At 40.8% G+C, this 22,053-nt stretch overlaps 1 protein-coding gene across 12 annotated transcripts in view; it reads left to right on the plus strand.

Annotated features, from left to right (window-relative positions):
* The window catches only part of SCEL (sciellin), a 126,189-nt gene that overhangs the window by 66,680 nt on the left and 37,456 nt on the right, over positions 1-22,053 (plus strand). For 10 of the 12 annotated variants that reach the window (XM_021065762.1, XM_021065763.1, XM_021065757.1 and 7 more), the window contains 7 exons: positions 2,347-2,391; positions 5,487-5,546; positions 5,842-5,901; positions 11,769-11,828; positions 16,974-17,033; positions 17,956-18,015; positions 19,266-19,325. In XM_021065762.1, coding sequence (XP_020921421.1) covers positions 2,347-2,391; positions 5,487-5,546; positions 5,842-5,901; positions 11,769-11,828; positions 16,974-17,033; positions 17,956-18,015; positions 19,266-19,325 — 405 coding nt within the window. Of the gene's footprint in view, positions 1-2,346; positions 2,392-5,486; positions 5,547-5,841; positions 5,902-11,768; positions 11,829-16,973; positions 17,034-17,955; positions 18,016-19,265; positions 19,326-21,362; positions 21,414-22,053 lie in introns of all 12 variants that reach the window. The other 2 variants (XM_021065764.1, XM_021065755.1) reach the window with 2 other exon arrangements.

Genomic DNA, 22,053 nt, shown 5'->3' on the forward strand with positions numbered 1-22,053 from the left:
TACTGCAGCCTGTCTGTAGGGACTAGAACTAGCTTTGTTTATCCAAGACCCTCTTTGTATCCTCCTTTGGGAAATGGACTGTTATTCCTTTGTTTTGGGGTTTTTTGTTTGTTTTTTGTTTTTTGCTTTTTAGGGCTGCACCTGCGGCATGCAGAGATTCCCAGGCTAGGGGTCAAATCAGAGCTACACCACAGCAACAGCAATATCAGATTTGAGCCTCATCTGTGACACACACCACAGCTCGTAGCAATGCTGGTCCTTAACCCACTGAGCGAGGCCAGGGATTGAACCCGCAGCCTCATGGTTCCTAGTCAGATTTGTTTCCATTGTGCACAACGGGAACTCCTAGACTGTTATTCCTATCTGTCTAACAGTCCTTCATTTACTGTAAATGTAATGGTGAAACTTAATATCCAAAGGTTTTCATCAATTTAAGGTCATTTTAAAAGCTCTGCTTTGAGGTCCAGAGTACAATCTCCATTTTGCTTCATTTCCCACAGAGTGTCTTCTCATGATTTACACTAAGTTTCTTGGGAAACTCCAAATCCTGATAATCTCATCATTGTGAATCACACCAGTCAGAAGGGTTTGGGGCTAAAATGTACAGGATTCTTGGGTTTGCTCTTTCCCATAGGGACACAGAACAGATTCGTAGCCTCAGCATTAGAAAGTAGAATTTCGAACAAAAAACAAAAAACAAAAACCACCAACAGTGCAGCATTGTGTCAGGGGGCTGGGTAGTATTTGTCCCACACAGGGTGGAACATTAATCGACTTTTTATCAGGGTCAGCAACTTTTATATGTCAGGGTTTATTGTCAGTCTTTGATCCTACCATTGAATGCATAATGTTGCTTGAAAGGATTCCTCTCTGTGATGGCCATTGATGGGATGTGTTTTTAGGATCCCTAAGAGAACTGTCCCAGGAGCTCTTCTGGGCATCCATCGTGCCATGCATCTTCCAAGCACTTAAGTGACTTGGCGACCATACCTCTCTAAGGCTGAGCCAAAGTCTTGGTGCCTCTAAATTCAGTTTAAAAAATAAATATAATGAGCGTTATTAAATGAAAAGAGTCATGTTGACTGAGAATGTTGACTACAATTGCCAAAATTAATTGAGAGTTGATGGCATGCCAGGCATCATGCTTATCACTTAATATTCATTAACTTATTGGTTCTTTTCTGAGGTGGGTAGAATTAATATTCATATTTTACCAATGGAAAAAAAATTGAGGTAGCAAGAGGTTAGTTAACCCAGCCAGTGTCACCAACTGAGAAGCAGCAAATCCTGGATTGGAGTCCAGGTATCCCTGATTTGGGGAATCTGAATGTCTAACTAGCGAGTTACTTGGTCTTGTGGGCCTCCTGATCAACACCAATGATGAGTCAAGAAGAAAGAGGAACATTAAGGAAGTGTGGGAACTATGAGATTCTAGAGCAGGAAGAAGGCAGAACCAAGAATTGTGAACTGGAAAACTAGATGAGGAAGGCAAGAGAAAAGGGGGTGAGGGGAGGTAGACAGAAGGGCCGAGGACAGGATTGCTGAGGAGAAAATAGGAACAAGAAACCACCGTGGCTGCCTTCTTGGCAGAAAGAGATGAGCTCCCTTGGTTCTAAGGAATATTCCAGAACCCAGGGGTCTAGCTTAAACAGGTGGCTCCTGAAAAAGTAGCTGACAGCATCTTTTTGGTTCTCAATTTCAGAAACAGGAGAGCAGATCTAGCTGACTTGGAAGGAGGGAGAGTAGAATTCAAGAAAGAAGCCACACTTATGGATAAACAATAGCGGCTTTGTTCCAATAGCTGCTTTGTGCCGGCACATTATGCAAAGACAGAATCCACAATTAGTCAATGGACCTGTATTTGTTGACTCAATTTAAACCTATATTAAGCATCTACTGTGTGAAAAACCCTGTATTAAACACGGAAGGGGATCCAATGTAAAATATAGTTCTAAATTTTAAGTGGTGTGCATGTGTGTCTGTGTATGTCTCTGTGCACACCTGTATGTGTAGGAGTGAAGACAGTAATGAGAGACAACTGTGTGATTATCTGTGACAAAGTGTAGCAGTGTAAGTACCATAAAACAGATTTTAAAAAAGCTAAAACTCTGCAAGTCTTCCCAGAATGCAGGGGCTCTGTTCACTTACTGGACTGGGGAAGATTTCTTGGAGAAAGAAGTATTTGAAGGGAGCTTTGAAAGATAGAGGGGATTTTTTGTAGATGATAAAGGTGGGACATATGTTGAACTTCAGAGAACCTGGAAGTTGTTTTATGCTGAATCAGCCCCTTGAGTCTGGCCAGGCTTTAATTGATGTGAGACATTTTTTTTTTTCCTCTCCCCAAAGTGAAGAATTGGATAATCTCATCAAAATGAACAAAAGCTTGAAAAGGTAAGACTTTATTTTTCTTTCTCTTTTGTTTTGTTATTCAATGAGTTTATCACATCTGTAGTTGTATAATGATCAACACAATCCAATTTCACAGGATTTCTATCCCACAACCCAAGCACATTCCCCCACCCCCCAAACTCTCTCCTCTGGAGACCATAAGTTTTTCAGTGTCTGTGAGTCAGCATCTATTCTGCAAAGTTCAGTCTGTGCTTTTTTCAGATTCCACATGTCAGTGAAAGCATTTGATGTTGGTGTCTCATTGTATGGTTGACCTCACTTAGCATGCTAATTTCTAGGTCCATCCATGTTGCTAAAAATGCCATTATTTCTTTCCTTTTAACGGCTGAGTAATATTCCATTGTGTACATGTACAACATCTTCTTGATCCACTCCTCAGTCGATGGATATTTAGCTTGTTTCCATGTCTTGGCCATTGCAAATAGTGCTGCAATGAACATCGGAGTACATGTGTCTTTGCGAGTCATGGTTTTGTCTGGATAGATGCCCAGGAGTGGGATTGCTGGATCAAATGGTAGTTCTATTTTGAGTTTTCTGAGGAATCTCCATACTGTTTTCCACAGTGGTTGCACCAATTTATAATCCCACCAACATCTCTTTTTTCTTTATTACTGAATTTGCTTTGTTACTTTTCAGCATTTGAACACAAGAAACACATGCTTTACTAGTCAAAGGTGTCCTACAAATCTTGAATAAGTTATCAAGCTTATAGAAATCATCACTGTGTTATTATTATGAATGGTTGTTACAATCTAAAGATACTAAGATTAAAGTATCTTTGATTTCTATTCTCCATTGTTTAGTAAGGCAGTTATTAAAAATAACCACATTCCTCTTTCTGAACTATTAGCATATTAGTATGTAAACAGTTTGCTTTGGTCACTGAATGATTTTGGCTTAGCCACGACGAAGACCACTCATTTTGGAAAGTTGCATGGTGGTTCAGCAGGTTAAGGATCTGGCATTGTCACTGCTGTGGCTCAGGTCATTGCTGTGGTGTGGGTAAAATCTCTGGGCCCAGAACTTCTGCATGCTGTGGGTAGGGCCACGTAGTAAATAAATGAATGAATAGAGTTGTTTCGTTTTTTTTTTTTTTTAAATCATTTTCTGGAGTTCCCGTCGTGGCGCCGTGGTTAACGAATCTGACTAGGAACCATGAGGTTGCGGGTTCGATCCCTGACCTTGCTCAGTGGGTTAACGATCCGGCGTTGCCGTGAGCTGTGGTGTAGGTTGCAGACGCGGCTCGGATCCTGTGTTGCTGTGGCTCTGGCGTAGGCCGGTGGCTACAGCTCCGATTCAACCCCTAGCCTGGGAACCTCCATATGCCGCGGGAGCGGCCCAAGAAATAGCAACAACAACAACAACAAAAGACAAAAGACAAAAAAAAAAAAAATTAAAAAAAATCATTTTCTTATACTAATACTGATACTTCTTTCTCAGACTATCTTCTTATTTTGAATCATTGGTAATTGCATAATTTAAAAATCATATTCATCGACATTTGTGTTAGAGGTCCATGCAATTTTAGTTCTCTTTCTGTTACTTGTCACACTAACATACAAAATAGGCAGGGACCAGGAGTTCCCATCGTGGCTCAGTGGTTAATGAATCTGACTAGGAACCATGAGGTTGCAGGTTTGATCCCTGGCCTTGCTCAGTGGGTTAAGGATCCAGTGTTGCCGTGAGCTGTGGTATAGGTTGCAGACGCAGCTTGGATCCCATATTGCTGTGGCTGTGGCGTTAGGTTGGCAGCAACGGCTCCGGTTGGACCCCCAGCCTGGGAACCTCCATGTGCCTTGGAAGCAGCCCTAGAAAAGGCAAAAAGGCAAAAAAAAAAAAAAAAAAAATAGGCAGGGACCAGACCAGAGTGAAGGAGAAACAAAGCCAGTGTCAAATGAGTTTCTTGATCTAAGGATCGAGAGAGGTGGTTTTTCATAACCTATTCTGACAATAATGGTCAACATGACTATCAACAACTGATGGCAATTCGCTGTTTTTCAGCTTTCTTATTTATAAAGAGAAGAGGTAACAGATCCAGAATCAGACTCTGTGGCCTGCTGGGCCAGGCAGGTGCCAAGGAATGGAAGAGCTGACTCTGAAACAGGGAGGGAGTGCCCTGTCCTGGGTGCCCAGCTCTTTTCCAGCTCCAGCTGATGTCACCACCTGAGAACTTGAGCCCAGGGTTTCGGGACACTTTCAGCAGATCCCCAAACGTCAGGTTTTTATGTGTCATGGCCTGCTTTGTAAATATTAGCTCTCATTAAAACAAAACACTCAGAGTTCCCCTTGTGGCTCAGCGGTAAAGAACCCAACTAGTATCCTTAAGGACACAGATTCAATCCCTGTCCTCTCTCAGTGAGTTAAGGACCTGGCATTGGTGCAAGCTGCGGCGTAGATCACAGATATGGCTTGGATCCCATGTTGCTGTGGCTGTGGCATAGGCTGGCAGCTGTAGCTCTGATTCCACCCCTAGCCTGGAAATTTCCATATGCTGCAGGTATGGTCCTAAAAAGACCAAAAACAAAAAAAACTCCGCGAACACAAACAACACATCCCTGGACCTATTAAAAAGCTTATGGGGAGTTCCCGTCATGGCACAGTGGTTAACGAATCCGACTAGGAACCATGAGGTTGCAGATTCGGTCCCTGACCTTGCTCAGTGGGGTAAGGATCCGGTGTTGCCGTGAGCTGTGGTGTAGGTTGCAGACGCGGCTCGGATCCCGCGTTGCTGTGGCTCTGGTGTAGGCCAGTGGCTACAGTTCTGATTTGACCCCTAGCCTAGGAATCTCCATATGCCGCAGGAGCGGCCCAAGAAATAGCAAAAAGCCAAAAAAAAAAAAAAAAGCTTATGGCTCTCCAGTTTGTATCTTTTCTTTTCTCTAATGTCCACTCCAGTTTAAATTTTGAATCTAGGAAAATACCTGTTTTGGAAAATGGTGATTTCAATCAAGGATTATGGCTTATCTTTCCTAACCAGCTTCTATTTCCTGTCTTAAATGGAAACCGATCTATGTTTTTATAAGAATTAAGTATCTGTCATTACCACTGTCAAGCTTTTGTATTCAATACATTTACAGAAACCAAGGTCTGGATGGTCTCTTCCGAGCAAATCTTAAGGCAGAGCCAACAGAGAAAAGGTAAGTCCCTCTGCCTCTAACCTGGAAATATTTTCTCTCACATTGCTGGTTTCATTTCTTCAGACATTAGCTGGAAGGGAGTGATATCTTCTGGCATACAAATGTACTAGCAGATGGGGCTGTGTGCTCTGTTTTGTACATTTAGTTCAGACATAATTGCCCTGAAGGATTTCTGCTCTTCTGTTTGGTAAATGAGCAAGTCATGAAAAATTGTTACTGTATCTGACCTTTCAAGATACTACACAATTTTATTTCAATGTGCAGTCTTATGTTTGAATTCTTGTGTGTTTTATAGAGCCAAAAGCCTTGAAAATCTCGTCTTTGTGAATACCCGGACAGACAAAGATGGCAAAGGGTAAGATTTGGCTGAGATTCTTACAGGCTTCCTTGATTGAGTCCTACACCACATACCATTTCCTGAGGGCAGCCTCCTGCAAAGACAGACATCAGATGGGCTGGTGGAACGGCCCTTGATCAGGGTCAGGAGATGCGTGAATGTCGTGGTGCTGGCTCTGTCACCAACATCAATTTGGGTGACCTTGGAGAAGTGGCTTGATCCCTGGTGACCTCTGGTTCTTCATTCTACATGATGAAGAGCATGTGCTAGATGACTTCCCTTTTGCATCTAAAAGTGGAAGGAGTCAAACTGGCTATCACACGTAGTGGACAATAGGCTACTTCATGAACAAATATATTCATTCTAAGTTCACTTTAAGATATTTTGATGCTGGGAGCATAGCCCCTCACCACTGAAGTCTTGTTTTTTTTTTTTTTTTTTTTAGGTCTGTACCTGTGGCATAGGGAAGTACCTAGGCTAGGGGTCAAATCAGAGCTGCACCTGCCAGCCTACACCACAACCACAGCAATACCAGATCTGAGCTGTGCCTGCAACCTACACCACAGTTCATGGCAATGCCAGATCCTTAATCCACTGAGCAAGCCAGGGATTGAATCCATATCCTTGTGGATACTAGTTGGGTTCATTACCACTCAGCCACAATGGGAATTTCCACTGAAGACTTTATAAGGAGTAAAGCATTTTTCAGTTGGATCTTGATTGAGTCACTTCATATGTATATTTCTCAGATATATGTGTAAGGTATATGGTCAGAAGCCATGCTTTTATTTTATATCACAAAAAGTTTAATTAATGACCAGTACCTGAACTGATATTATTTAAAGAGATTAACTTAGACTTCTAGACTGATACTGATATACTAGAAAATGAGTAACCCTACTCATATTATTTTTCATGTTGAAAGAAACCAAACTCTTGACAGTTTCATTAAAGAAAATTCCAGAACAATCAAGAATGACAAAGAGTACAGATTTATGCCGTCTCTACTGCTTTTTCTCCAGATTGACTGTTTACCTTGTATTTGGTTAGTCCTTAAATTTGCCTTCCTAACATAATAAGTATTTCTACTCTCCTGGTCATCTTTAAAAAAAAAAAACCCATTGATCTGTGCCAATCTATGCACAGACGGGTATTCTAGTTTTCCAAGTCAATCCTGGCAGATGCCTACTTAACCTCTTGATGCAGAACACTTAACAAGGTCTGTGTAATGAAAAGAGTTGGCAGTCACAATGGCCATTCAGACACTGAGTGCTTATTAACAACGTATTACTATAATGTGAATTCACAAGCATTACTACAGGTGATTTTTTTTTTTTTAATGGAGAGCAGATGAAGTCGGAAAGTAAGTGGTTATAGGACATTTATGGGGAAACATGAGACCTCAGATTTTTAAGAAATGAAATGTAGAAGTTGGAAGTTAGGAAAAGTGGGATAGCACCCCAAATCAGCTGTTGTGTGGGCTGGGAGGGAGGGAACAGAGAAGTGATTTGCAATCTGGGATAACTGGATGCAGAAATGACAGGTCTCTTTGGATGTATATCGGGGAAGGCCCATGGTCCTCCTTCCCATCCTGTGCCCTTCCTTCTTTCTTATGTGGAAAGACCTCAAATGCCAACAGTCTTATCAGAGTGAAGGATGAAAATGCCATTGAACAATTGGGGAAATTTAGAGAGATTAGCTTTCATATTCCTTAATTGTTTTAAGCTGTCAGTGGGTGAAAGTTTTACTGGTTGTGGTCAACTCCTATGGAGTTCTGGGGTCATCATAGAGTTAGTCCTACTTTTCCAAGGTTACTTTTTTATTAAAAATTACTTGTCTAGATCTTCCAATTGTTATTTTTTTGTTTTGTTTTTGTTTTGCTTTTTAGAGCCACACCCTCAGCATATGGAGGTTCCCAGCCTAGAGGTTGAATTGGAGCTACGGCTACCAGTCTACACAACAGCCACAGCAATGCCAGATCCTTAACCCACTGAGGGAGGCCAGGGATCAAACCTGCAGCCTCATGGTTCCTAGTCAGATTTGTTTCTGCTGCACCACGAAGGGAACTCCTAAATCTTCAAAGTGTTTAGGTTTAAAATATGGAGTGTCTGGAGTTCCCGTCATGGCGCAGTGGTTAACGAATCCGACTAGAAACCATGAGGTTGTGGGTTCGATCCCTGGCCTTGCTCAGTGGGTTAAGGATCTGGCGTTGCCATGAGCTGTGGTGTAGGTTGCAGATGTGGCTCAGATCCCGCGTTGCTGTGACTCTGGCGTAGGCCGGCGGCTCCAGCTCGGATTAGACCCCTAGCTTGGGAACCTCCATATGCCGTGGGAGTAGCCCTAGAGAAGGCAAAAAGACAGAAAAAAAAAAAAAAATGGAGTGTCTGCTTTCCACTCTTGATGTGAATGATTTCCATGTTTAAAGAAGACAATATTGGGAGTTCCCTGGTAGCCCAGTGGTTAAGGATTAGGCATTGTCACTGCGGTGGCACAGGTTCAATCCTAGGCCCAGGAAATTGGATGCCACCAAAAAAAAAAATAAAAAATCTCAAAACATGTATTCAAGTTAGTTTCTTACCAACCCACCCTCAAAGGACAAAGAGAGAAAAGGCTGAGATTGGGAGGGAACTTTTACTTTTAAATTCGTTTAATCATGCCTGAGTAGTAGATGGGTCCTCACTATAGGATATAGCCTAGCAGCACTTTGCATGAGAAGGGCCACTTGAATTAAAGACTTCTGGTGCTTTAGGTACTGATACACCTTACTCCTCTTGTAAGAAATCTGCCATAAGAAATTGAATTGCTCTTTCTCTCTGTTGCTCTGCCCTTCCCACCCCCTCCAATGTTATAAAGAAACCAAGGCCTTGAAAGTCTTATTAATGTTAATCAAAGGACTGACAAAAATGAGAAAGGGTAAGTAAAGCTCCTACATGATAGAGCTCTCTGTTTTCATGTTAACTTTCTTTTTTGTTTTTTTGCTTTTTTCCAGTCTTTTAAGGGTTACACCTGCAGTATATAAAAGTTCCCAGGCTAGAGGTCAAATCAGAGCTGTAGCCACTGGCCTACACCATAGCCACAGCAACGAGGGATCCAAGCTGCATCTGTGACCTATACCATAGATCACAGCAATGCCAGATCTTTAACCCACTAAGCGGGGCCAGGGATAGAACCCGCAACCTCATGGATACTAGTCGGGTTCATTAACCTCTGAGCCTCAATGGATACTCCCTCATGTTTTGTTTGTTTGTATGTTTGTTTTGTCTTTTTGCCTTTTCTTGGGCCCCTCCCGTGGCATGTGGAGGTTCCCAGGCTAGGGGTCTAATCGGAGCTGTAGCCACCAGCCTACACCAGAGCCACAGCAACTCGGGATCCAAGCTGTATCTTCGACCCACACCACAGCTCACGGCAAAGCCGGATCCTTAACCCACTGAGCAAGGCCAGGAATCAAACCCACAACCTCATGGTTCCTAGTCGGATTCGTTAACCACTGCACCACGACGGGAACTCCGGGACATTCTTGTTTATAGGAATTTCAGGGAAAATTGAATGTAACCTAATTTATATGAGGTTTTCACGTTTTTTTCAAAGAAGCCAGCTCTCGATACAATTATCAAAGTAAATACCAGGCCAGACCAAACTAACAGAGGGTAAGAATTGCTTTGATGTTTCTGAGTCTTGGTTACTTTCTCCCAGGTTAATTGTGAGGTCTTCTCCGTGTATGGAAGGGGTCACATCTTTGAGTTTGTCTGCTCTCTTCTGTGTCTGAACCCTACTGTCCTGCTCTTTACTTTGGAGACTCTGCTGTACGTTCTATCTAAATTTAAATGTATGCATAGCTCAATAGTGTCCTAGAGATTAGCTTAACTGTATTATTGATAGGTAATTTTTATAATTAGAGTGAATGTAATACCAGGATAATAACTTTCTTGAAAAGTTAATCATCAATGACATGGCGTGTGTATATAAGCAATACTTTGGGAATACTTTGAAACCAATCGAAACATTTTTTTTTTATGAGGTGAAGACCTCGATAATGTGAGTCCCAAAGAAAGTGAACAATACCACTGGGGAAGACTTACTTGTGTCTTTCAATCTGGTTTCTGTAAGTGACAGTGAGATAAAATGATTTGGCGTTTCCATTTCACACACATGTTTTACTAGCATGGACTTGGATAATAGTGATGGGCCACGTGACCTTTCTTCCTTGCTCCCAATAAAGTGCTTATTTTTGAAGCATTGTCACAACGTTTAAGAGTAAGTTGACTTTCATGCCAGATGTTGACTTGGTTTTAGGGATGGGATACTGAATTGAATTTCTTTGTGTCTAAAGAAAGCACAGGCTTGGCGATATTTTAGAAGTGGACCTCTAAAATGACAGACTAGTCAAGAGTGAGACTTGACTGAAACTCTTGAAAAGTGACTTCGTTAAGGATGGTAGGCTCAGAAGGCAGCCCAGGGGAGAGGCTGGGCAGGTGCACCCACTGGGAGTAAGAACTTCCCATCACGTCTCTTTCTCAGGGCTGGGTCCACATGGCAGCAGTACCCAGTCACGGTACTTCTGCCATCCTCTACTGCCCCCTTTGGGCTCCGGCTATGCCCCTTTTGCTATTACTCAGTACATTTTAATGGAGGTGGCATGTGTGTCCCCAAGAAGTGAGTCATTAATTTTCCTGCCATGTAAGGTATTCTTTATGGCACTTATAACTCACCACTATCTAATTAGATTTTAAAAGGCTTGAGTGGCACAAGGGGGGGACATGATTGAATTTATATTCTTCTTCTTGTTTTTAAATATTGTTAAACTATTATTTTTAAAATATTATTAGGAGTTCCTATTGTGGTTCAGCCGTTAACGAACCTGACTAGCATCCATGAGGACACAGGTTCGATCCCTGGCTTTGCTCAGTGGGTTAAGGATCTGACGTTGCCACAGGCCGCATTGTAGGTCACAGATTTGGCTCAGATCCCTCGTTGCTGTGGCTATGGTGTAGGCTGGCAGCTACAGCTCCAATTTGACCCCTAACCTGGGAACCTCCATATGCCATAGGTGTGGCCCTAAAAAAAAAAAAGCAAAAGTAAAATAAAATAAAATAAAAACAGAATAGGTTTAGGTTGAGGGGAATGGTTGAGTTTATATGAAGACATACAATCATTTTTTAAAACATTGTTAAACAATTATTACTATTTATGTTATTCTTATTATTTAAAAACAGAATAGGCAGGGCAGTTCCTGTCGTGGCTCAGTGGTTAATGCACCTGACTAGTATCCATGGGGATTCGGGCTCGATTCTTGGCCTCACTCAGTGGGTTAAGGATCCAGTGTTGCCATGAACTAAGGTATAGGACGCAGATGAGGCTCAGATCCCATGTTGCTGTAGCTGTGGTGTAGGCCAGCAGCTGTAGCTCTGATTCAACCCCTAGCCTGGGAACTTCCATATGCTGTGGATGCGGCCCTAAAAAGACAAAAAAAAAAAAACAAAAACAAAAAAAAAAAACCTAAAAACAGAATAGGCAATTATATCGATTTGTTCGATGGACATTTATATTTTATCTAGATGTGGTACAGAATTTAACCTAACTTACATGACTTTGGGGCTGCCCACCTGGGGTGTGCTAATAAGATGTAACGGAGGGCAAAGGTGATTTTGTCAAAAAAAATTACATTTTGAGAACAAAACAAAAAAGATCATGTTTCTTGTTGATAAATTAGGAAACTTGAATGGTCTTCAGCTCAAGATGTAAAAGAAGAATTTTCATTTGCATTTAGAGCTTTAAAAATTATATTGATAGAGAACTATTTACCACTTCTTAATTTTTCTAATCATTGTTCACTTGATGGTATTTATTTTAATGGCATTCATTAAAACTCATTTCTTTATTCCAAGGAAACAAGACCTCAATGGGCTTATTAAAGTGAACCTTGAAACAAATACAAATATCAAGAGGTAAGTAATTTAAAGCTTTTTATTTCCCCTTTGGCAATTATAAATACATCGGAATTCAGAGAGTTTGCATTCAGCCAAGCAAATTGAAATTCAAACCAAACTGAGCCCTTTTTTCCCCAAACACGTTATATTAAGCAAGTCTACATAATGATACACAGAAGTGATCTCTTGGATTTTATTCTCAGGTAACATTTGCTATAAGGTAGATTTTGAGAAATTAAATGGGGATTTGACTGTCCCTCTTTACTGAGCTAAATGATTTATTTTTATTTGTGTGTGTGCTTGTGTGAGTGTATGTGTAAGTAGTGTGTTGTGTACAACTGTGTGTGTGTATATATTAGTGTGTATGCATAAGTGTGTTGGTATATGTGTGTATTAATTAGGGTTCTCCAGAGAAACAGAATAATATAATATATATTATTAGGAATTCATTATAAGGAAATGGCACATGTCCTTATGAAGGCTGAGAAGTCCCAAGATCTAGAGAAGAGCAATGCCTTAGGTCAAGCTGTCAGGCAGGCAGAGTCTCCTCTTACTCAGTCTTTTTGTTCTATTCGCTCCTTCAACTGATTGGCTATGGCCCACCCATGTCGGGGCGGGGCCGGGGGGTAGCCATCTGCTTTACTCGGGTTTTGCAGCTTCAGATGTTCATCTCATCACAAAACGCCCTCATTAACACACCTACTGTAATATCTGACCAAATATCTAGGTATCCTGTGCCCCAACCAAACTGACACAGGAAATTAACCAGCACAATGTGTGTATATATATATAAATGCATGTGTGCCTTTGTGCCTAAGTGTACATATATGTGTGTGTGTATATGTACAAGTAGTGTATATAAAGAAGTGTATGTCGGCGTTCCCATCATGGCTCAGCAGTTAATGAGCCTGACTGGCATCCATGAGGACGCAGGTTCAATCCCTGGCCTTGCTCAGTGAGTTAGAGATCTGGCATTGCCGTGAGCTGTGGTGTAGGTCACAGACGTGGCTCAGATCCAGCGTTGCTGTGGCCCTGGCATAGGCTGGCGGCTACAGCTCCAACTGGACCCCTAGCCTGGGAACCTCCATATGCCCTAAAAAGAGAGAAAGACAAAAAAAAAAGAAGTGTGTGTCTGTGGATGTGTAAGTAGTATATGTGGATATGTGTGGATGTGTTTATGTGCAGGCTCTGTGTGTCTATGTGTAGTCTGTATGTTGCGTGTGTAAGTGTTATGTTGTGTAGTATATGATTAAAGATGAAGAATTCTTTCTTAAAAGAATTACCCTACCTGGGAGTTCCCATCGTGGCTCAGTGGAAACAAATCCAACTAGGAACCATGAGGTTGCAGGTTCAATCCGTGGTCTCAGCGGGTTAAGGATCTGGCATTGCTGTGAGCCATGGTGTAGGTCACAGACGCGGCTCAGATCCCATGTTGCTGTGGCTGTGGTGTAAGCCGGCAGCTCTAGCCCTGATTCGATCCCTAGCCTGGGAACCTCCATATGCTGCGTGTGCAGCCCTAAAAAGAAAAAAAAAAAAAATCTCCCTACCCATGAATTGTCAAGTAAATCTGGAAAGCTTATGTCCCCTTGCTTTTTACTTTTTTAAAAACAGATGGAACATATCTAAAACTGAGTTTGTTGGCGTGTTGCTGAAAACAGTGTATCAAATAATTCCATGTGGTTTCTTTTGAACTCCTTTCCATTGGGTTCACTCAGCAAATGATATGATGGGTTGGTTCTCTGATGTGTCACTGACGCCTGCAGGCCCGAGCAGCAGAGCGGGGCTGGGCAGGTGGAGACAGTGTGCACCATTAAGCTGGCCTGTTCTCAGCAGCACTGTGGTGTGGCCCAGTGACCTGATGAGGTAGGGCTGTGTACAGTTTTGCAGCAAACTGACTGAAAAGAAAGCATGGGTTCCCTCTGCTGCCTGAGTCTTTCAGGGAGGTATCTTGAGGTAGCTAATGGGAGCTGGGAGTCTAAAGGATCCGTGTTCAAATTCTGCCTCTGTGACTTGCTAGCTGTGTCCCCATGCTTCAGTCTACTCACCTGCAAAACAGGGGCCATGATACTATCATGCCTGGCACAGAGCAGTACAAGTAATTATTAGCAGTAACGAAGATCTAGGTGAATTGTGGGTTTTTTTAAATGATTTAGATACTGATCTAATTTTTAATTTACCTTGATTCTCCAAGAAAAGTCTATGTTTTTCTTTTTTAATTTTTGTTAAAGAGAGTAGTTCAAAATCATCATCTATTGTTTTTCATAGGTTGGGGTGTGTGTGTGTGCGCCTATGGGTGCATGTGTGTATACGCATACACAAATGTTTGTGTGCATTCACGTGTATATGTTTATGTGCACATGAGCATATGTGTATGTATCTCTCTGCCTTCATGAGTCTGCAAGTGCACGAGCACATGGCTGTGTGTGTGTCTATGCAAATGCATGCATGTGTACACATCCTGGTATGTGCCTAAATATATGTGTGAGTTTATCTGTGTGCTTGTGTGTATACATGAGTACATGGTTGTGTATGTGTGGGCACCTGTGTGTGCCTTGTGTGAGAATATTGCCATCTGGGCCCACATGCATGTTCATATGGGTATGCTTTCTTGGGGGTTTTAAGGACAATAGTTGTCATTTTTTTTAACGATGCATAATTAAATTTTGTATATCTCATTAAAGTAAGATAAGATCATCCCCCTCTCTTATTAAAAATATTCAATGTTCTCCCATTTCAGGTAGAATTAAATTCTCAATTTTAGCAATGGCTTTTCCTTTGTTTGGTAAAGTCCATCCAATTTGATCTTTTTTCTTTGTCTTTTATCTTTTTTAAGGCTACACTTGCGGCATATGGAGGTTCCCAGGCTAGGGGTCTAATTGGAGCTGTTGCCGCCGGCCTGTGCCAGAGCCACAGCAATGCCAGATCTGAGCTACACCACAGCTCACAGCAATGCTGGATCCTTAGCCCACTGAGCAAAGCCAGGGATCGAACCTGCAACCTCATGGTTCCTAGTGGGATTTGTTTCCGCTGCGCCACAACGGGAACCCCCGATCTTTTTTCTGATCCAGGCTCATTCCTGCTTTAACACTTCTGCACATGCTATTCCCACATTGGGAAGCTCTACTCAAATATTGTCACCTGCTCGAAGAAGTCATTTCTGACCTTTGAATGTAATTAAGTCACCAGCCCCTCCTCCAACTCCAGCACCACAGGCACTGGGCACTCCTTTCTACTTTCTTCATGACATCTATTAGTATCTGGAATTGTGGCATTTATTTATATGTTTGATTGTGCATTGCCTGCCTCTCCCCAAGTTAGAATGGAAATTTCATAAGGGCTAAGCCTGTCTGTATAGTTCATGGCTATCCCAGCCTTTGGGGCCCAGAGCAGGCTTTCCATAACTCTCGGTGGATTGGAAGAATCCATAAACATTGCAAGGATATGCTATGAAGCACTGCTTCACACAGTTTAGTTCAAAATACCATTCTACATTTCTACATTAATTAGCACACTTCTTTATTGATATTATGAACTTTGAAATTTCAGTAACCTTATATTGATATGTGCTTTGGTTAATATGCTTAAAAAGATCACGTTCTCAATACCACAATCAACACAAATATTGGAAGGGAGGCATTGCAGTGGTTAATGTTGTGTTTTGGGTTTGGTTTTGTTTTCTTTTCTCTGAGTACTCAGATCTGGAACCAGCATCCTGGGAATGTTTTTCTCACCTGCATTCAAAGCTCACATAGTTTGGTTATGCAAAGATAAGCAGCATTGGGAAAAAAAAAAAAAAAAAAAAAAAAACTCAACCAAGGGTATTCTGTGGTAGAATGGTTGTTTCTCTCAGGGTTAACAGTTTCATTATTTGCATGAAAAAGTTCCAAACTTTGTATTGCTGCTTTTAGCATGGATGTACACATTCTCAGACATCTGCATGAAGCAAAAACTTGAGTCAACCTCTAGCTGCTTCCAAACATCTATGTCTTGGATGTTGCCTAGAGACTTTGTGATCCAGTCTTAATGGGGCCATGGCAGGACCTGGGGTACAGGGCATAAAAGTGCTTTCTGTTAGTGTTCTTTTTTTTTTTTTTTTTTTTTTTGTCTTCTGTCTTTTTAGAGTAGCACCTGTGGCATATGGATGTTCCCAGGCTAGGGGTCGAATCGGAGCTGCAGCCTCTGGCCTATACCACAACCAAAGCAATGTGGGATCCAAGCCTCATCTACAACCTGCAGCACAGCTCATAGCAACACCAGATCCTTAACCCACTGAGTGAGGCCCGGGATCGAACCCTTGTCCTCATGGATACCAAACAGGTTCAATAACCACTGAGCCACGATGGGAACTCCTCTGTCAGTGTTCTTTACCCATGTGGTATCCTCTGTAGAGTAGGGACACAGGGGCTGGCCCTGCATATGTGGAAAACACATGTAGAAGCAATAGGAAAAGCAAAATTCCATTAAGATCAGAAGCACATATACTAAAGGGTAACCTAAAGTAATGACATGTTTTCAGTGACTAGGTAGAGTTTTATATTATAGTAAATACAGCTTACATTTCAGAGCTTTATAGATTTTAATCTTCCTATTGTTTGTTGCCAACACAGCTAGTCAAATGTGTAGCTTTTACACACAGTTCTAAGTACCAGAAGCAGATACCAGATTTGTACATCATGGACTTTAACAAGTTGGTGTATTTGTCTTCATCCAGTGTCGTCACTAGAAAGTATACCAGTCAATGTCAATTTTACAAAATGTGGATTCTCCAAAGTTCAGAAGTCCCATAAAACGTTGGAAGCTGATGTGTAGAGAATTTGTCTTCTGGAATGCTCCATGAAATGTATATACAAACTATTACAAACATTTAGTGCACCTTGAAAAGTCTAAGACCATAGCATTCAAGGAATCAAAATAAAGAGACTCCTAGTTCAGTATTTCTTAGTGGCCTAATGGCTTCAAGATTAAAATATTGTCCTTCTGGGTCTCATGAGTTTCAGAGATGTATAAATCCCACCTACTACTGCATGGTCACCTTCAACCAGCTTCAGCTCTTTTAGCATGATCTCAGTGAGTGTTTATACTATTTATTAGTATTAATTAATAGTTTTATCCACTTGGTGCTGATTTGTCATTAATTTCATTATTTTTTCCTATGTTTTAAAGGGGCCAGAGCCTTGACGATCTCATCAAAGTGACCCCTGAAGTAAACAGAAGTAACCCAGGGTGAGAATTACTTCCTATAAATGTGTGCATCAAATTCTGCATCAATTTGCAGCCTCATTAGAGAAGTTATGTTGAAGAATCTGTGAACTGGAGTCAGAAAGTCTGAACGCCATTGCTTACCAGCTGGGAACCTTTGAGCAAATCCCTTAAACACTGAGCTAAGACTTCTTTATTTATAAAATGAAAATCACAATGTCTGTTCCACCTTGAACACTTGATTATTATAAGGATCAAGTGAAACAATAGATAGAAAATCTCTTTAAAGCAAAAAGGCTCTACAAATGTAAATTATTAACAAAATATAGTTTAGTTATAGCTATAGTCTTAGTGGAATATTGAAAGGGACTGGCCAGCTGAGAGATTTTGGCAAATAGTTTCTCAATTGATTTTTTAACTCAATCTTGCCCTAACTTTATGGTGTTATTTTGAGAGTAACTAGAAAACTGAACCAGTTTATCATTAATCTGTGTGAGGTTCAACGTTATTATTCTGTTAAATGAAGGGCCTAGACTGGTATTCATTTCTCTCAAAACTTACTGGTAAAATTCATCTTGAGGACATATAACCTTTATTTTTATTTTTTCATACAGCCTTTAAAGTACTTGGTTGATTTAATTCCTTTTTTAAATTTTTTTTTATTTTTAGCGGCACACCATGGCATAGGGAGGTTCCCAGGCTAGGGTGAATCGAATTGGAGCTACAGCTGCAGGTCTGCACCACAGCCACAGCAACGTGGGATCACAGCCACGTCTGCGACCTACACCACAGCTCACAGGAATGCCGGATTGTTAACACACTGAGCGAGGCCAGGGATCGAACCCACATCCTTATGGATACTAGTTGGGTTCATTACCACTGAGCCATGAGAGGAATTCCAATTCCATTTTTACTCACTGTGTTTTGTTTGCTTTTTTGTTTAAAGTTCCAAAGACCTTGATAACCTCATCAAAGTGAATCCAAGAACAGGAAAAAGTGTACAAGGGTAAGATTGAATACTCTCTTCTTTTTTCTTTCATGCTAACCAGTACTTAAAAAACATAATTAAATCATCACTTCAGCAGACCAACACTGCTATAGTATCAATGAATCAATAGCAGCTCACGAAAAGCCATGTAGCCTCCATGGCCTTCTACGTAGAAGAAGGAGGGAGGGAACTTTGATTCAGTGCACAGTTGTTTTTCCAGAATGGACAGGGCCCTTTTAATCATTGGTTTGTTCATTTTTCTTAAGCAGAGGGATGGCCCAGGAGAGAGGAAGGGAACCAGACCAGAGCCCAGAGATGTGGGTCTGGGCCTCGCCCTGCTCCCACGAACTGTGTGAAGTGGGCCTGGCCGCTCCCCTGTTTGGGCTTCGGTTTTCTCATCCTCACAATGAGGAAACTGGGCCAGGTGCTCCCTGGTCACTTCCAATGTCAATGCAAGTTTCAGGTTCCAATAAGATGGTTGGTGTTCTGGAAGGTCCCATAATACCACTGGGGGGTGGGATTATTTAGCTCTAAAGTCTGGCCTTGCAATGACTAGTCATGTGGGAAAAACTTAAACCTTTTTGTGCCTCACTTTTTCCCTTGTGACATTGGATGATAATACTTCCTGTTGTTGACCTGAAACAAATAGACTGCCAGATAGTTCTCCAGCCAAGATGGGTTTATTCAGGATCAAGAGAGGATTGTGGTTTGGGATCTACAACCACGGCCAGCCACATGCAAGTCCCTGAAGGACAAAGGAAGAACAATTTCATAGATAGGAAAGGAAGTTGGAAGGGCTGTAGTAAACAAAGAGATCCTGACATTTCATTAGCTGAGTCCTTGCCAAGAAAGAAGTCTATCTTCTTGGGCTCTGCAATCATCACAGGGCGTGAGAGCACCCCTTTCTGTTTTCCCAATTCTATTTCATTGAGCTTTCCATTTATTAATTTTTTTACACTATTTCATAGGATTGATGTGAGGATTAAATCATATAAATCACCTAAGTCACTTAGAACAGTGTCTGGTACATCACGAATTTTCTAAAACTGTTAATTATTGTTTATTATTTCTATGCAGTGATAGTTAAGTCCATACATATATTTATTTCAGAGCCAGCACAGAAAAACTCTACCCCTTTGAGATGATCTCTGCTTTACTAAATATTGTATAATATTTTTATAGTAAAAGTGTTTCTCAGTTTTAGTAAACATTTGCAACCACTTGATGTAAGTTGACCATTGATCTGATCGTTTCTTCCATTTTTAAAGGGACCAAAGTCTTGACAGCTTCATCAAGGTAGCTCCTGAAACAAACAGAGCCCACCAAGGGTGAGATTTACAGAACTTTTCTATTTCTCCATTTTCTTCTATTCAACTTAGAAAATGGGATAAAATTCATTGTCTTACCCAGAGACAGCCATTAACGAGACCCCAAAGCAATAGCTCTGAGTCAGAAACCTGGTGTCCAAGTCCTTATTCAGGGCCCCATGGTTGTGGACATTAGTGGAGGAATTCCTTAAAATACTAGAATCATCTCTTATCCGTATGGGATTTGCGTTCCATGCTTGGGTTTCCTCAGAATGAATCAGGATTCCTTCTAGGATGAAACATCCTCTTCAAACAATTCCCTAGACATAAACAGCCTAAGAAAAGGTCTTTATGAGAAAAAAAATTCTTCTTTCTTCCTCCAGCATTTTTTTCCTCTCCTCTTACTGTTTACACTCCAATAATTCCTAAAGTTGGGAGGTCATTTTTTTTATTATTAAAAATTATGCCTGGTTCATTGAAATAATTAAGAATACAAAGAATGAAATTTGTCTTTTCTAAAGAAAATTTTCTTTATGGACATCATGTTGAGTAAACAAAGAGAGGTAGGAAAACCATGAATCTATAAACGTATATGGTTATGCCAGTTTGAAAGTGACTTAAATATGAAAATTACCAAAGTACATAACTTCTTTCTGACGTATTTTCTATCTTTCTTTGACTTTAGGAATTCTCTCTATTTTTACAGTAGGTAACTTTCATAAAAAGTGTATTCAACTAAATCAGGAATCAGAAACTTTTTGCATAAAGGGCTAGATAGTAAGTATTTCAGGTATAGGAGGTCAAAATAATCTCTGTTTTATCTAGTCAACTAGCAGGCATAGGTAGTGCATTGTAAACTAATAGGCATTGCCCCTGTTCCAATAAATCTTTATTTATAAAACCAGACTGCAGGCTGGATTTAGCTTGAGGGCCATTGATAAGTTAACTCCTAGATTAGATAGTATTTCCTTGGCAGGATGTGTGAAAAGGATCAACTCTGAATGTACTAGGGGCAGCTTCTAAAGCACAGCCTCCCTTATGTATATTCTTTCATTCATTTTATGGTCAGATCAAACATTTCAACATTAGTATTTAGTGCTAAATTGTCCTTAGATTTTATTCACTAAATAAAAACATAACGTATTGTCATTATCTGAGGATCAGATACTGAATCCAGGGACCTTGTAATATTTGAGATTGTAGATTCAGATTCAGAGAAGGACAGCTGTCCCTTGTCCCTCTTCCAGGATGTCTTGGTTTGTAAAGGTGAAGATGGCCTTAGTGGTATGACCTTTCTCATGCAACGTGTGCACCTGTTTCATACCCACATCACTGCCATGTATTGCATTAGTCACATGTCCATCTCTTCCACTTGGCGGTGACATTTTTGAGTTCAGAGAACACTTACAAGGTGTATGATCCTGGACAAATCGTTTAACCTCCTTCAAGCCTCAGCTTCTTTATCTGTGAAGTGGGGGTTGTAAGGATTGCCTTCTTCATGAATTACTAGAAAAATTTGATGCAAGTGAGCTTGCAAAACACTTATTGCTCAAGTACTTAATATTATCTATTGATATTAATATTACTGTTACTATTTTTCTGCATTTTGGGGTGCTCATTGCACCACTTGATGCTTAGCGCAAAGGAGATATCAAAGAAATTATCCTATTAGGTTGAACCTTATGAAACTGTCGTCATTCAACAATTTTTGATCCACGTGGAGTGCCCATCATGGTGCAGCAGAAACGAATCTGACTAGGAACCAAGAGGTTGCAGGTTCCATCCCTGGCCTCACTCAGTGGGTTAAGGATCCTGTGTTGCCATGAGCTGTGGTGTAGGTTGCAGACGCAGCTCAGATCCTGCGTTGCTGTGGCTGTGGTGTAGTCCGGCAGCTACAGTTCCGATTAGACCCCTAGCCTGGGAACCTTCATATGCCACGGGTGTGGCTCTAAGAAGACAAAAAAAAAAAAAAAAAAAAAAAAAAGATTGAAAATATGTACAAATTATAATTGATTTGACCTGATTTCACCAACTATTGAAACTTAGAAAATTTTTTAGGAACCAAGACTTGGACAGTCTTGTCAAAGTGATTCCATTAGCAGACAAAAGGTAAGCTTATCAAGGTCATGAAAGACTTATGAGCCAGTCTTCAATGTATGCCCCAAAATAAAATTAATTATTTGGCTGAGGACATTTGAAAGGAGACACAGAAAAAACATGAGAACAAATTGATTTGCTGATGTGTAATAATGCTGTGTAGATTTTTCTTTTATTGTTGTTCCAATGTATTATATTATGATATTGCTTAAATTATAATATTGAAGCTAATTTTGTATAATGATTATCTGAGAAATTTATTTGACACAATAATAGCATAACTAGATTATTGCTGCAAATGTATAGTTAATAAACTATAAATTCAGGAGTTCCTATTATGATTCAGTGGTTTGAGGGCCTGACATTGTCTCTGTGAGGACGTGGGTTAGATCCCTGCCCTGGCTCAGTGGGTTAAGGATCCGGCATTGCCACAAGCTGTGGTGTCATTCACAGATGTGGTTCAGTTCTGGTTTTGCTATGGCTGTGGTGTAGACCTCAGCTGCAGCTCCAATTCGACCCCTCGCCTGGGAACTTCCATATGCCAAAGATGTGGCTGTTACAAAAAAAAATCAAGGTCATAAAATTGAATAAACCAAAGACTACTGGCTTTCTTCTCTTTCACAAGCCTAAGGATTACTTTTTAAATGACTCT

Source organism: Sus scrofa, chromosome 11 (assembly GCF_000003025.6).
Source record: "Sus scrofa isolate TJ Tabasco breed Duroc chromosome 11, Sscrofa11.1, whole genome shotgun sequence".
Classification (NCBI taxonomy): domain Eukaryota; kingdom Metazoa; phylum Chordata; class Mammalia; order Artiodactyla; family Suidae; genus Sus; species Sus scrofa.